The following is a 14,406-nucleotide window of genomic DNA, read 5'->3' on the forward strand; positions in this document are numbered from 1 at the left end:
ATCTATCTATCTATCTATCTATCTATCTATCTGTCTGGATTCCTTACTGCTCAGTGACGTGCAATGGCCCCAGACTACTTTGTGTGTTTCCTGCCATATCAGCGCTGGTCCCCGCTGTGTTCTCTCATTAGGGACTGAGACTTGCGTGTGTTATGAGGAGATGGATTTGGTATTTGTTTCGCTTGATTTTTTACTTTTTGAGCATCAGATACACATTCAGATTCATAAACATCTTTTAAAATTACTGCCTAAAAAATTACAGGACATCAGTCCCTTTACATAAAGATCGAGTGTCTGAAAGTAACGGAGTAACTGGAAGCGCTGATAGTCTGAGAGAGGCCGTGGGCTTGGAGTTGGTCATGAGGTGGTGTGTGGCCAGTGGGTAAAAGCTTCAATGCCAGGGTTGTGTATCCAGTGTGTACCACTGGTGCCTCATCCTGGGTCGAGTGACTTGGTGAAAGGTTCCGCAGCGAGTGCAGTTTGCTGTTCTCTGGTGGCTGGTGAGAGATGGCAGGAAGTGCGCATGTGTGCCCACACTGACTCAATCACACACTCTCACACACACACACACACACAGGCACACTCAGGATTTCCTGCCCCCGGATGGGGCGGAATCTCCTCATGAAGTAGTGGAGTGCGCCTGCTTGTGCAGTGTGGCCGGGACGGCCGAAGAATGTGGATTGTGCCAGGCCTGCTGCTCCTGTGCTCAGGTGAGGTTGCATGTGCTTCTCTGGGTTTTTTTTTGTGGTGGGGCTGATCGATAGTGTGGTTTACAATAGGAATAGACCATATGTGAAATGACAAGGCCTGGCCGGTCTGGCAAGCACAGAAACAGCCTTGCCATGCTAAATTTAGGGTAGGACTAGAAGGAGAAGGCATGTCTGGCCCTCCTTGGTTAATCAGCATGGGCATTGATGGCCACATTAGACTGAAGTGAATGTGGAGGTTTCTGCTGGTGTGTGGACACAATACTTGATTACCTGTTTACATTTTTTAGGTAGCTGGTGGTTATGGATAGAGGGGCTAACCACCCAGGTGCCACAAACAGACACAACCACCCTAGCACAGAGGTCGGAGAGGCCTTGGGAGCAAACTAAGCAGACTGTCCTTCCAAGTGACTTGACTGATGTGCACTTGTATGATCAGACAGCACCAACTGATGTAATGAGCAAAACGGACACTTTTACTGACGGGTCAGCAACACATGCCAATAAGGTCAATTCTGATGGCAATATGTACACTCAGTGGTCAACATCTCTCAGGTCTCTACCACACCGCCAAGATCCCTTGGATATAATGCGGCACTCAGCAGGGCCTGTGAACAGTTTCAGTGCCCCAGAAGAACAATCCAGCATGAATCATCCTTTGCTACCCAAATGGGCTTCTGGGCAGACTAAACTGTCATCAACAGGTGAACCACCTAAGGGAACCGAAGCTCTGTCATTATGGCTTCTGGCTGTGACCACAGAGCAGCCACTCTTAAACATATCTTTGCAAGGTGGGCCTCCAAAATGGCAAATGGCATGGCCAGGTGGGACACAGCACTCAGAAATGGCTAAGACCACTATTCCATCACCCGAAGGGACCAGAAATGCCTTAACACCCATAGAGGTTTTGCTAAAGGGGCTTACAGGGTCTACAGAGTTTACCAGGTTACATGAAGTGACCACAGAGGCTCCAAGACTCAGTGAGACTGTGTCAGAGTCCATGACTGGACCAAGAGGGGGCACTGGAATATCTACAGTGTCACCAAAACATTCAGAGACTCAATCGAAGGACATAACTGGACCAACACAATCTGACAGACTATACTTCCTGACTGGAAATGACCAATCAGAGGCCATCACTGGACAGTCGACTTTTCCCGGATTTCATGAACTAACTACAGAAACTCTGCTACCGAAGGCTGAGCAATCCAAGCACACCACTCAGCTTCCAGAGACTGTTAGACCACATGTACTAACACATGTACTAACCACAGAGACCCCAGTGGCTGTGGAGATGCTGACCGAAGGGATTACTAGACTAGCAGAGTGGCTTGGGCCACAGATACTGACCACAGAAACCCCACAAGCAAGAAATGAGCTGCCAGAGAAAATCAGTAAATCACATATAATGACTACAGAGACCCCAAAGTCCAAGAAATGGTTCTCAGAGGGCATCATAGAGCCAAGAATGTTAGTCAAATCAGCCACACTGACCACAGTAGCCTCACAACACAGGGATGTGCTGTCAGAAGACACCACTGAGCCAGAAGAGACAATCGGACCACATCTGTTGACCACAGACACCTTACAGCGTGGAAATAAATTGGCAATTGGCAATCTTGGACCATCAGAGACTCTCAGGCCATATATGCTGACCACTGAAAGCCCACAGCTGTCAGAAGACATTAAAAAGCCAATAGGGTCTGCTGGACCGCCTGTATTGACCACAGAAATATTAAGGCCTAAGAAGACCCCACCAAGAGCCACCAATGGACCAGCAGAATCTCACAGGCCATATGTGCTAACCACAGACACTCCACAGTTGAAGAAGCTGTCCAAGGTCATCAGTGGACAAACTGAGTCTGCCCAGCTGTATATATTGAGCACATACACCCCAAAGACATCCCAAATGCCATCAGAGAGTGACAGTGGGTCAGTATCATTGGTAAAAGTCACAACAGGTACCCCACCATCTGGGGACATTCTGTCAGAAGGCAACTGGACATTAACGGAGCCTGCCAGGCCACCGCAAATGTTGAACACAGAGATGCTTCATCCCAAAGATGCCTTGTCTGAGAGCACCAGAGGCCCAAAGCCACCTGTCCGAATGACCACAGAGAGTCCAGTTTCTCCCACTTTTTTCCTGACCACTCATAATCCATCTCCATCCACAGCCCTGGACATACAAAAACTGGTGATGTCTCAGTCTTCAACTGGCGAGCTGGATTTGTTTGTGTCCCAACAGGATGCCAGTTTATGGAACAATGGCCAAGATGTCCATGGAGGGGTCTTGACCTCACCCTCAACAACTACCCTTGGCTTAAAGGATGGCATACAAACGAGTGGTGCAAGGGTTTCTGGAAGTAGGAAGAAGCACCAGTCTGAGACCCAGTCTCCCTCCACCTCGATAACCTGGCCAGCACGAGGCCTCAGGGGCTCTACCACTGAAGACACAAGAATGTGGCCACTAAATGACCCTACTCCTGCAGGGCACAACATACCAGCAGGAGAGCTAAGCACATCCAAACCAGATGCCCAAGTCCTTATCGTGGAAGATGAGATGCCCAGCATTCAAGGTTAGCTTCGTAAAACCCCTCAGTTCTGTGCTCCCCACAGAGGTGACCATGTGGCTCTGGTTAACTGGACTTTACTCTCCACAGGTGACACAATCACTGTACCTTCTTGGCTTATATTAGACACTCAGGGCCTCCATCCAGACCTTCACCATCCCGACTCGATGACCTTTGCAGACTTTTTGGCAGACTTTCACATAAAGGTAAGAGCATCTAGTGGAATCCATTCAGGTGGGTAGATCATCTCAGACTGAGACGGGTGAAACAATGGGGTATGTGTCTTCCTTCATCATCTCTAGATGGACATCCCACTCCAAATAATCACCCCTGCATGTTGGTCCTGTGGCTACTTTATAGTTGGATGGGAACGCAGAATGCGGTCAAAGAGTGCATTTGTCCCCCCTGGTTAAATTAGCACGATTTAAGAGCAGGGGGGTCTCGAAATTCAGCACCATAGACTGGTTACTTGTCATTTATCAGCTTTCTATGCCCCACCTTACCAAATTTCCGTGACAGGCTGAACAGACACAGGCCCCCTGGTGGCTGCAGGGCTCTATGCAGCTTCTTAGTTTGCTTAAACCTTGGGCCAGCTCTGTGTAGCTGGATGTGTTCTGTTGGATGTGTTTGATGGCACCTTCTACTTGTCCATTGCTAGTAGATGCTTTTTTTGACTCCAAACACCCTTTCTTCTACTGAAAACCTCGCTCTTCATGTTGCTGTCTCTGATGAACACCCCAACTCCATGAGGGATTCCTCTTTCTGCTTGTCATCCTCTTGCTGCACACCTACATTGCAGGTGGAGTTCGTCCTGTGCTTGTTTCTCATCTTGTTGGACACCTTCGTCTGCAAATTATTTCTTCTGATCTCCTGCTCGACACCTCCCTCAGCTTGTCGGATAACCTCTTGGAATTCTCCCTGTGCTTCTCTCTTCACTGCTGAACAACTTTTTTGGCTTCTTGCTCTCCCCTCTTCTTGATACTCCCCACCAGCATAACTTGTTGTGCTTTCCACTCTGCCAGTTAAATTTCTTCAATTGCATGCTGCTCCCCCTGCTGGACACCTCCCTCTGTTTCCACTTTCCATCACAGATTTCTTTCACTGCATGCTGCTCCCCCTATTGGACACCTCCCTCTGTTTCCACTTTTCATTGTAGATTTCTTTCACGCATGCTGCTCCCCCTATTGGACACCTCCCTCTGTTTCCACTTTTCTCTTTCACTGCATGCAGCTCCCCCTGGTGGACACCTCCCTCTGCTTCCACTTTCCATTGTAGATTTCTTTCACTACAAGCTGCTCCCCCTGCTCAACACCATGACAGAGTGGAGATAAAAGATGGTCTACATTGAGTAGCTACCAAAATGTATCAATCCTGTGACACTTTTATAGCCCAACAGGAGATCTGAAACTACTGAAAAGTCAGGAAGGGAGTCTTGTTATCCCTGATCTCACACATGTAATGGGACCTCCCCCACAAGAACATGATAGGCAGCAGCGTTAAGACTCCTTAACTCAAAGTCGTGTAGTGTGACACCAGCCTAACCAGAATGGACGAGAAGCCCCTTCACCGGCACAGCTAATCATGAGACTACCAGAGATTGTGTCACAGCGAAGGTGAAAATACTCCCAGCATCGGCTACTTTCTGGTTTTATTTTTAACGTATCTGTCGAAATCTGTCTTCACCTTTTAGTGTTACTATTAATCCTTCCGATTCCTGGTAAACACAGTAACTCCATCATGTTCTTCCTTTCCAGGTGGATCCTTATTACAAGAGGATTCCTGGATTCCAGAAGCTTGTGATTTCAGGACTCAGGTACGATTGCCACTCTTACGCCCTCCCTTAACAGTCGCGTCTCGCCCGCCCCACACTGATGCCCACCTGGTATGTGTTGTTACAGCATCAACGACTCGGCGGTACTCCTCCGCTGTTCACTGGCCTGTCAGACTCAGCAGCTCCTGCCATGGCTGGGCTCTCTGGACACATTGCTGGACGCTACAGGCCTGCAGGCTGCCATCGGCCGGGGACTGAGTGTTCATGGGCTCAGGGTTGTACGCGCCGCCATTTCCCGTAAGTACTCGTTTGGGACCAGGCTGCTCGGCTTTGGGGTCAGACAGCAGCGGGGGCTCTTCTTCCTGTTGGGGCGGTGGTCTGTTTATTCAGGCCTGGCTTTCCTGATTGTGCCTTGATTTTTCCCCTCCCTTGGTCTCTCCATTTGCAGACAGCCTACTGGACCTCTGTGCCACAGTATTCCAGTGCCAGCCTGGGTTTTATTGTATTCAGGACAAACAGGGCACCACACGCTGCACCTCCCTGTGCTACAGGAGCTACTGCAAAAATGGAGGCATCTGCATTCACCGGCCGGGCCAGCAGCCAGCATGCCAGTGAGTAGCCGCACAAGCGTGGAAGCAAACCCCCTGAATGTCACCTCACGTCATAATGCTTAGTGCACAAGAGCACAGACACGTCCGAAACAAGTTGCAATGATTTCCCACACTAGCAGTTTCATATCATTTTCTAATGTGGTGCTGAGGTGTCACCCGTTGGATGGCTGCACTCGGATCCTGAGTTGGTTTGTCGTGTGGTGGGTGCGCCGATGCGCGGTATCAGTGTGCTCCTAATCTGCTCCTCTGTCTGTCAAAATGGTTGACATTATTCAGATTTTGCAGACCTCAGCCCTGGGTTACCACTGTAGCTGTTCTAGTTTCAAAAATCAATGGGTCATTAATACTTCTAAATAACCAAAAGGTTTAATTAGTCTTTTTCTTCTGTTATTTTGCATTCAGAAATGTGTAAACCAAATGCAGACGTTTGCATTTTTTTACTACATTCTTTTTAATTCACCTTTTCCTGTGGAATTTACTCCCTTAATTGTATCCAAATACGGACAATCCGTGATCAGCGGTGCAGACACGGGTGCAAATGACACTGAAAGCTAAAGGGAAGCATCTACTTCTTCATAACATTCACGCGTGAACTACCTAATAAGAGCTTGTTTAAATGACCAGAACATCAAAACTGCAAAAGAAAGACACGTCTCTCACATACACACACACACACACAAAACTGCCATCTACATTCCTGTAAAAATATATTTTGTAATTTATGGATTGACATGAAAAGGCTGGGAAATAACATCTTGCTTAATAAAGGCAGGAGTCAAGTTAAAGTTTATTGATTTGGAGAAAGCTTATGCTGGAAAGGCACATTAAGTGGTCTGGAGGTGCATGAGGGAGAAAGGAGCACCAGAGAAGTGTGTGGCGATTGTCCAGGATGTGTACGAGGGAGGGAGGACTCGGGTTAAAAGCAGTTTTGGGGTAACAGATAAGACCCCACTGTGGACTCAGCCAAAGGCACACAAAGTGTAAAAAGAAAAGTCAGGGCAGAAGTGTCTACCCAATCTATCTATATATCTCTGTCTATACAGTGCATCCAGAAAAAGTATTCACAGCGCATCACTTTTTCCATATTTTGTTATGTTACAGCCTTATTCCAAAATGGATTAAATTCATTTTTTTCCTCAGAATTCTACACACAACACCCCATAATGACAACGTGAAAAAAGTTTACTTGAGGTTTTTGCAAATTTATTAAAAATCAAAAAATTGACAAAGCATATGTACATAAGTATTCACAGCCTTTGCCATGAAGCTCAAAATTGAGCTCAGGTGCATCCTGTTTCCCCTGATCATCCTTGAGATGTTTCTGCAGCTTAATTGGAGTCCACCTGTGGTAAATTCAGTTGAGTGGACATGATTTGGAAAGGCACACAACTGTCTATATAAGGTCCCACAGTTGACAGTTCATGTCAGAGCACAAACCAAGCATGAAGTCAAAGGAATTGTCTGTAGACCTCCGAGGCAGGATTGTCTCGAGGCACAAATCTGGGGAAGGTTACAGAAAAATTTCTGCTGCTTTGAAGGTCCCAATGAGCACAGTGACCTCCATCATCTGTAAGTGGAAGAAGTTCGAAAACACCAGGACTCTTCCTAGAGCTGGCCAGCCATCTAAACTGAGCGATCAGGGGAGAAGGGCCTTAGTCAGGGAGGTGACCAAGAACCCGATGGTCACTCTGTCAGAGCTCCAGAGGTCCTCTGTGGAGAGAGGAGAACCTTCCAGAAGGACAACCATCTCTGCAGCAATATACCAATCAGGCCTGTATGGTAGAGTGGCCAGACAGAAGCCACTCCTTAGTAAAAGGCACATGGCAGCCCACCTGGAGTTTGCCAAAAGGCACCTGAAGGACTCTGAGACCATAAGAAAATTCCCTGGTCTGATGAGACAAAGATTGAACTCTTTGGTGTGAATGCCAGGCTTCACGTTTGGAGGAAACCTGGCACCATCCCTACAGTGAAGCATGGTGGTGGTAGCATCATGCTGTGGGGATGTTTTTCAGCAGCAGGAACTGGGAGACTAGTCAGGATAAAGGGATAGATGACTGCAGCAATGTACAGAGACATCCTGGATGAAAACCTGCTCCAGGGCGCTCTTGACCTCAGACTGGGGCGACGGTTCATCTTTCAGCAGGACAACGACCCTAAGCACACAGCCAAGATATCAAAGGAGTGGCTTCAGGACAACTCTGTGAATGTCCGTGAGTGGCCCAGCCAGAGCCCAGACTTGAATCCGATTGAACATCTCTGGAGAGATCTTAAAATGGCTGTGCACCGACGCTTCCCATCCAACCTGATGGAGCTTGAGAGGTGCTGCAAAGAGGAATGGGCGAAACTGGCCAAGGATAGGTGTGCCAAGCTTGTGGCATCATATTCAAAAAGACTTGAGGCTGTAATTGCTGCCAAAGGTGCATCAACAAAGTATTGAGCAAAGGCTGTGAATACTTATGTACATGGGATTTCTCAGTTTTTTTATTTTTAATAAATTTGCAAACACCTCAAGTAAACTTTTTTCATGTTGTCATTATGGGGTGTTGTGTGTAGAATTCTGAGGAAAAAAATGGATTAAATTCATTTTGGAATAAGGCTGTAACATAACAAAATGTGGAAAAAGTGATGCGCTGTGAATACTTTCCGGATGCACTGTGTGTGTGTGTATGTGTGTGTATATATATATATATATATATATATATATATATATATATATATATATATACACACACATACATACACACACATACAGTATATATAATCCAACGTCTGTCTGTCCTCTTTTCACGAGAGAACTACTTAACGGATTTAGATTGGGTTTTTTTCTATAATTTGCTTGAACATTCCAGTTGATTTTGCGATTTCTCTCATTTCGCTATGTATCAGAGTTCACTTGCAGTACCGATTTATTTGTGCAAATCCAAGAGATGTTGCAGGGTCCTCCTTACTCACATGCCAGCCTCCGTTTGAGTCGGTCTACCTCTCGCCACATGTTGGAGCGTACCTTGCCTCTGCTTAGCTAGCAATACCGGTTTATTCAACAGACACTACCATCTACAGCTTGTTAAGGAGTAACTTTTGACATTTTGGAGAGAGAGAGATCAGAGTTTTGTGTGTTTAAGAGTGTAGCTGCTGATTGCCAGAGGTATCACAGCCGTGTTCTTTTCTCCCCACGCAGGGGACATTCTCCCGTCAGAGCTGAACATGATCAGATACAATGCCAACATTTGACATTGGAGCATACCTACTTTCCTCTTGGCTAGAATTATATTTAAAATATTTTTATTGATTTTTAAAGTTTGTTCTGTTTCACTACTATGTGGGCCGAGCCACGGGGGACAGCTAGTACACAATAAAATAAGGTCAATGTGAATGTGTTGCAGGTGCCCAGTTGGAGACGATTACTGGTTCACAGGTGCACACTGTGACCACAGAATGACACAGCAGGACTTGACAGCCATGTCTGTAGTGGGGCTCCTTGGACTTGCAGCCATCATGGCCACCATCACCTGTCTCATCATAAGAAAAGTCAGAGAGTTGCTGCAGAGAAGCAAGGTGGACCAGACAAGGAGCAGGTAATTCCTCAGATCCAAACCAGATACTAAACTGAGCAACTATGAGTTTCTACAGCTCATCTTCGGAGACCAGTAGCCCACCAGTATTCTTCCTGTTTGAGAAGTGGACATATGCAGACAAGCATCAGTGACCACCTCTTCCAGCCCACACCAACGAGTGGGCATTCCAATCAGCATTACTGGGTGTGGGTATGGGGTGGATTCACTGCCCTGTTTATGACCTGTCCAGCTTCTGTTTCGTTAATGAATAAAAATGAATTTTGGTACACCCAAACCACAGGTTTAAACACGGTAATTAAAAACGTCATTTTGAGAATATTGCTAAGCCTAAATGCAGAGTATGCAGGCATTGCTACACTTTCTTATGCTACGGAGTTGTGACAAACGAGTTCCGAGATTTTTCAGGCAAGGACAGCCATTTTGAGGTCAAGCAGTTCTACTCAGTAATCATGGTGATGTGCTGCATGCATTAGCACATGCAAGTAAGCTTCTCACTGTACTCTTGTCTTTTGTGACAATAATGGTCCTGTAAATCTGAATACAGTGTGAGGCACACAAATACATACTGTAATATTCAACAGCACAAACCTATCTTCTGCTCTTTCATTCCCAGTTACCTCCGTTTCAGCCAATTTGATGATCTCTCAGACCACTTCTGTGCACAATCATGGCTGTCAGACTACATTGGCACTCTGGAAAATCCAGTTTTCAGCAGCATGGAGGACAAGGTGCAGCTACCGGCAGAGGACAGCAGTCCGAAAAGCACCAGCGAAGGCCAAGGGAGAAAGGCAGGCTTAAGCCAGGTAAGGAACACCAATATGATGAGGGCCATTGTGCCACTCTGCTGTCAGGCACAGGCTCAAAGCCTTCAAATTACGACATACAATGAGAAGGAAAAGTGCTGGGACAGTTGGTGTAACGCAGGCTGATTTGTGTAATATATTCATAAAATATGTAGTAGTAGGTGAGAAGATGAATTTGAGACTGAAGTGCAGAAAGTCAGCTTTTACTTTAGGGCAATGTTTTACATAGAACAAAACACTTTAAAAAATGCATCCACTGCCACTTTCCATCCTCAGAAGACCATGTCTCTTGGCTGCCACATTCAGACAGGCCATGGTGTCTGCTTATGCCACTTCACCCAAGGGTCATGCCAGACCACACTGGACTAGAAGCCAATCAACACACCAAGACAGAAAGTCACCCAATACCTTAAAAGCAAGATAAACTGATTATCCAGGTTGTATTAAAATTATTTAGCCAACACTCACATTGCATTTTATTATATGCATTAATAAATGTGTAACTTTTTCTCTTGCCTGTTCCAAGGACCTGGGGTTACAGATGTAAAATGAAGGGGAAGTACTGAATTACGGTAGCAGTACATCCTGACAGAATAGTGTGAGATTTGGGGCATTCTGTTAAGGTCTGAAAACTAAAATAAATAAAAGGGAGAATAGGGTCACTGTAGGACCCTACCACATGAAAACAAATTAAAAGTAGGTGTAGGCTGGCCAATTGACAATGTACATCTCCTACTGAAGGGAGAACTGAAATCAGAAAAGCACCAAATTGAAAAAGGCCGCCATAAGAACATGGCAGAGAATGTCAAATGAAATTACTAAGTCTGGTGATGTCGACCGGTTACAGACTTTGGGGAAGTTACGGCATGTAAAGGGTACATAACCAAATACTTTTTCAACTTTATTTGGCTTCAGATGGAATTGGGGGTCTAAGCAACCAAATGTTTTGTCAAGTGTTTGTTACGAATAAAAGTGTACTTTAGTGTCATATTCATCTTTTCTCCAAGAAAACATACTTTTATGATTACAGTGATCCCTCGCTATATCGCGCTTTGCCTTTCGTGGCTTCACTCCATCGCGGATTTTATATGTAAGCATATTTAAATATATATCGCGGATTTTTTGCTGGTTCGCGGATTTCTGCGGACAATGGGTCTTTTAATTTCTGGTATATACTTCCTCAGTTGGTTTGCCCAGTTGATTTCATACAAGGGACGCTATTGGCAGATGGCTGAGAAGCTACCCAACTTACTTTTCTCTCTCTCTCTTGCGCCGACTTTCTCTGATCCTGACGTAGGGGGATTGAGCAGGGGGGCTGTTTGCACACCTAGACGATACGGACGCTCGTCTAAAAATGCTGAAAGATTATCTTCACGTTGCTACCTTCTGTGCAGCTGCTTCCTGAAGTGACATGCTGCACGGTGCTTCGCATACTTAAAAGCTCGAAGGGCATGTATTGATTTTTGATTGAAAAACAAACTCTGTCTCTCTCTCTTTCTCTGCTCCTGACGGAGGGGGTGTGAGCTGCCGCCTTTAACAGCTTTGCGCCGTGGTGCTTCGCATACTTAAAAGCCAAACAGCCCTATTGATTTGTTTGCTTTTCTCTCTCTCTCTGACATGCTCTGCTCCTGACGCGCACTCCTTTGAAGAGGAAGATATGTTTGCATTCTTTTAATTGTGAGACGGAACTGTCATCTCTGTCTTGTCATGGAGCACAGTTTAAACTTTTGAAAAAGAGACAAATGTTTGTTTGCAGTGTTTGAATAACGTTCCTGTCTCTCTACAACCTCCTGTGTTTCTGCGCAAATCTGTGACCCAAGCATGACAATATAAAAATAACCATATAAACATATGGTTTCTACTTCACAGATTTTCTTATTTCGCAGGTGGCTCTGGAACACAACCCCCACGATGGAGGAGGGATTACTGTACATGACAAAATTACATCTCTAGTGTTCCATAATTTTTCCTTCTTGATGTTGATTCCATTGAAAGGTTACCAGTGGTGAAGACGTCAAGCACTTCCTTCTGCTTAAGTAAATAAAAAAACGTAACCATCATCAAACCAAGTCCACTGCTCTTACAGGCAAAATGTGCAGACCATAAACTACTCCTAAAGTGGCACTGCATTCTCCTTCACTTTTACCTCACTTGGCATACACTGTGAAGATCTCCTTTAATGAAACACATGCTAAGCATGAAGCCCACATACTACCAACATGGCACACCTTAAGTTTATACGGAGCCAGCTTCTGGTGCTTGTGCTTAGGCAATACTGCACTAACAAGCCATGCAAGTATATTCTTTTAATCTTCAATTGTCCCACTCGACAGTGACCAGCAGCAACACACACTTAATCAAATCACTACACACGTCCAACAGTTTTTTTGCACTTCGCAGAAATAAGCAGGAGGAGCAGTGTTTTCCTGCCATCTGAAGAAGTTGGACCTTATGACACTTTACAGCCAATCCCCAATTCAAGTCAAGTCAAGTGGTGGTTCCACTAAAAATCGGTTCAATGGCTCCTGGGTCACAATGAAGTGTGACCACTTCAGCTAAACATCACACAGCACACAATGTCTAATATTGATCTTTTCATTTTAGGCACATGGAAACTGCAATGGCTGTGAAGATATTGAACTGGTGAACATCGTGAAGAGTTTAACAGTCTGAAACCACCAACACCCCAGCACACCCAGTGACAGCCAACAGAAAAGAAGAGGCAGGCGAGCAGCCACATGAGGGTTTATTGTATTCTGTACAACTTTACAATCACATTCTATTTGTAAACAGTTAAAAGCCACTGCGTCTCGGACAGACGGAGAGAAGCAAGGTGAGCGGCAGCAGGGATTTTACCCATGCCTGACTAGTCTCTTACAATTTCACATGAAAACATGTTAACATTAAACAATGAAATCCTGTAAGCTGAGGGCTGCTTACAGTCTGCATAGTTACCAATTTCAGCTTTTCTTTTTTTTCTTTTAAAGTACAACAATGAAACAGGACACATCACAAACACGTAGCCACTTCAAAACAACACAGGCACCAACTACTACAAGGAAGGAAAGCGCGATGGAGAGCGGTTATTTGGCAGAGAAATTGCAGAGCAGGTCTTTCTCCGGGGAACTGGATTGATTCCTGAGAGCCACGTTCAGAGGGAAAGGGGGAAGAAAAGCTGTGAACGTGGCCAAACACTGTTCAGTATTCCCAGAGATGTGAAGCGCCTGCTTCAGCCTCCTTTTCTTTCACCATTATTATTAACTTTTTTTTTTGTTTAAAACGTTGGAAGAGTAAACATTTTTTTTTTTTTTCAAAAAAGTCTGTAAACAAGAGGCACACACAATGTGAGCACCCCCAAAACAAAATCTAAAGCCTATTGAAAGTGCTGTTCCCTCCTGCCATGCAGGTGGGCTCGCAAGTTATGGGCACACATGTACAGTACGTTGTAGCACTGTGGTGCCAAACTCTTTCATTTCAAAACACAAGAGTGGTGCAATACTCGGGTGGATTGTTTCTCAAAGCACATGATCGCCTTTCGGCATTTCTATGTGGTTCTGGAACTGCAGCACCACATCATAGTGGGCATACATCAAGGCATAGTAGAGTGCACGTGGCACTGGGGCAGCTGCCCCCCGGTATTGCGGATTGCAGTGCAAAGACGAGAAACATGATCAGCAAACAAACACAAAGTAGATGAGGACAGACAGGCTCGTGAAAGCCGGACACAAGCCGGAAACGAGCAGCGCTGGAAGAGATACGTTCACATTATAACATTGGCCTGCATGATTCAAGTATTCAAACTGATATGTTTTGGGCAAAAACAAAGTGGAAAATGTGCAGGAAAGGTAACTGGTTTCCACAGGTGACCCCATTTTGTAAGCCACAGTCCAAACTAGTGCTTTTCTGTCAACCACCACAACATGAGGTCACTGTTCATCGCTTAAGTCAAAAGGTGAAAGGTTACATGGATTCTGCACCTCCGGCCAGGTGGTCAACAGGGAGGAACGCATTGATGGGCGAAGGGCTGCCAAGAACCCTTGTGTCAGTATTGCCTGGCGCACCCCACAGGTTTGTAGAATAGCTTGGGGTGGCCCAGAGAGAGGTGCCATGGAGATCCATGCTCCCTGCTCCTGCCAACCCAGCACCATTCCAGTGATTCAGGTCATTGCGATTGGAGAAGGAGTGCGAACCATCCACTGACCCCATGCGGTTCTGCCACGCAGGAGAGGGTGTCATGGACTGACCTTGTGCAAAAAATCGGTTGATCTCCTCTTCACTGGCAAATTCAGCAAGAATTGTAGTGTTCCCTAAAACACACCTGTGGAAAAAGTAAAGGTTAGTAATATACTGAAACACACCACACAGTAGG

General features: G+C 45.7%; 2 protein-coding genes across 2 annotated transcripts in view; one reads left to right on the plus strand and one right to left on the minus strand.

The window, feature by feature from the left end:
• The first annotated feature begins 570 nt into the window (after nt 1-570).
• Nucleotides 571-12,782, plus strand: si:ch211-14k19.8 (mucin-6). Its single transcript, XM_051933329.1, has 9 exons — nt 571-710; nt 998-3,283; nt 3,368-3,483; nt 5,032-5,090; nt 5,176-5,345; nt 5,497-5,659; nt 9,043-9,234; nt 9,848-10,037; nt 12,642-12,782. Exons 1-9 carry the CDS (start codon nt 674-676, stop codon nt 12,708-12,710), a joined length of 3,282 nt encoding a protein of 1,093 aa, XP_051789289.1. The 5' UTR covers nt 571-673; the 3' UTR covers nt 12,711-12,782.
• The window catches only part of LOC127529531 (trinucleotide repeat-containing gene 6A protein-like), a 46,954-nt gene continuing 45,313 nt past the window's right edge, over nt 12,766-14,406 (minus strand). Inside the window, exon 25 of the mRNA XM_051933328.1 lies at nt 12,766-14,355. Coding sequence (XP_051789288.1) covers nt 13,998-14,355 — 358 coding nt within the window. The 3' untranslated portion in view covers nt 12,766-13,997. The remainder of the gene's footprint in view (nt 14,356-14,406) is intronic.

The sequence above is a fragment of the Erpetoichthys calabaricus genome, chromosome 11 (assembly GCF_900747795.2).
Source record: "Erpetoichthys calabaricus chromosome 11, fErpCal1.3, whole genome shotgun sequence".
In the NCBI taxonomy this organism is placed as follows: domain Eukaryota; kingdom Metazoa; phylum Chordata; class Cladistia; order Polypteriformes; family Polypteridae; genus Erpetoichthys; species Erpetoichthys calabaricus.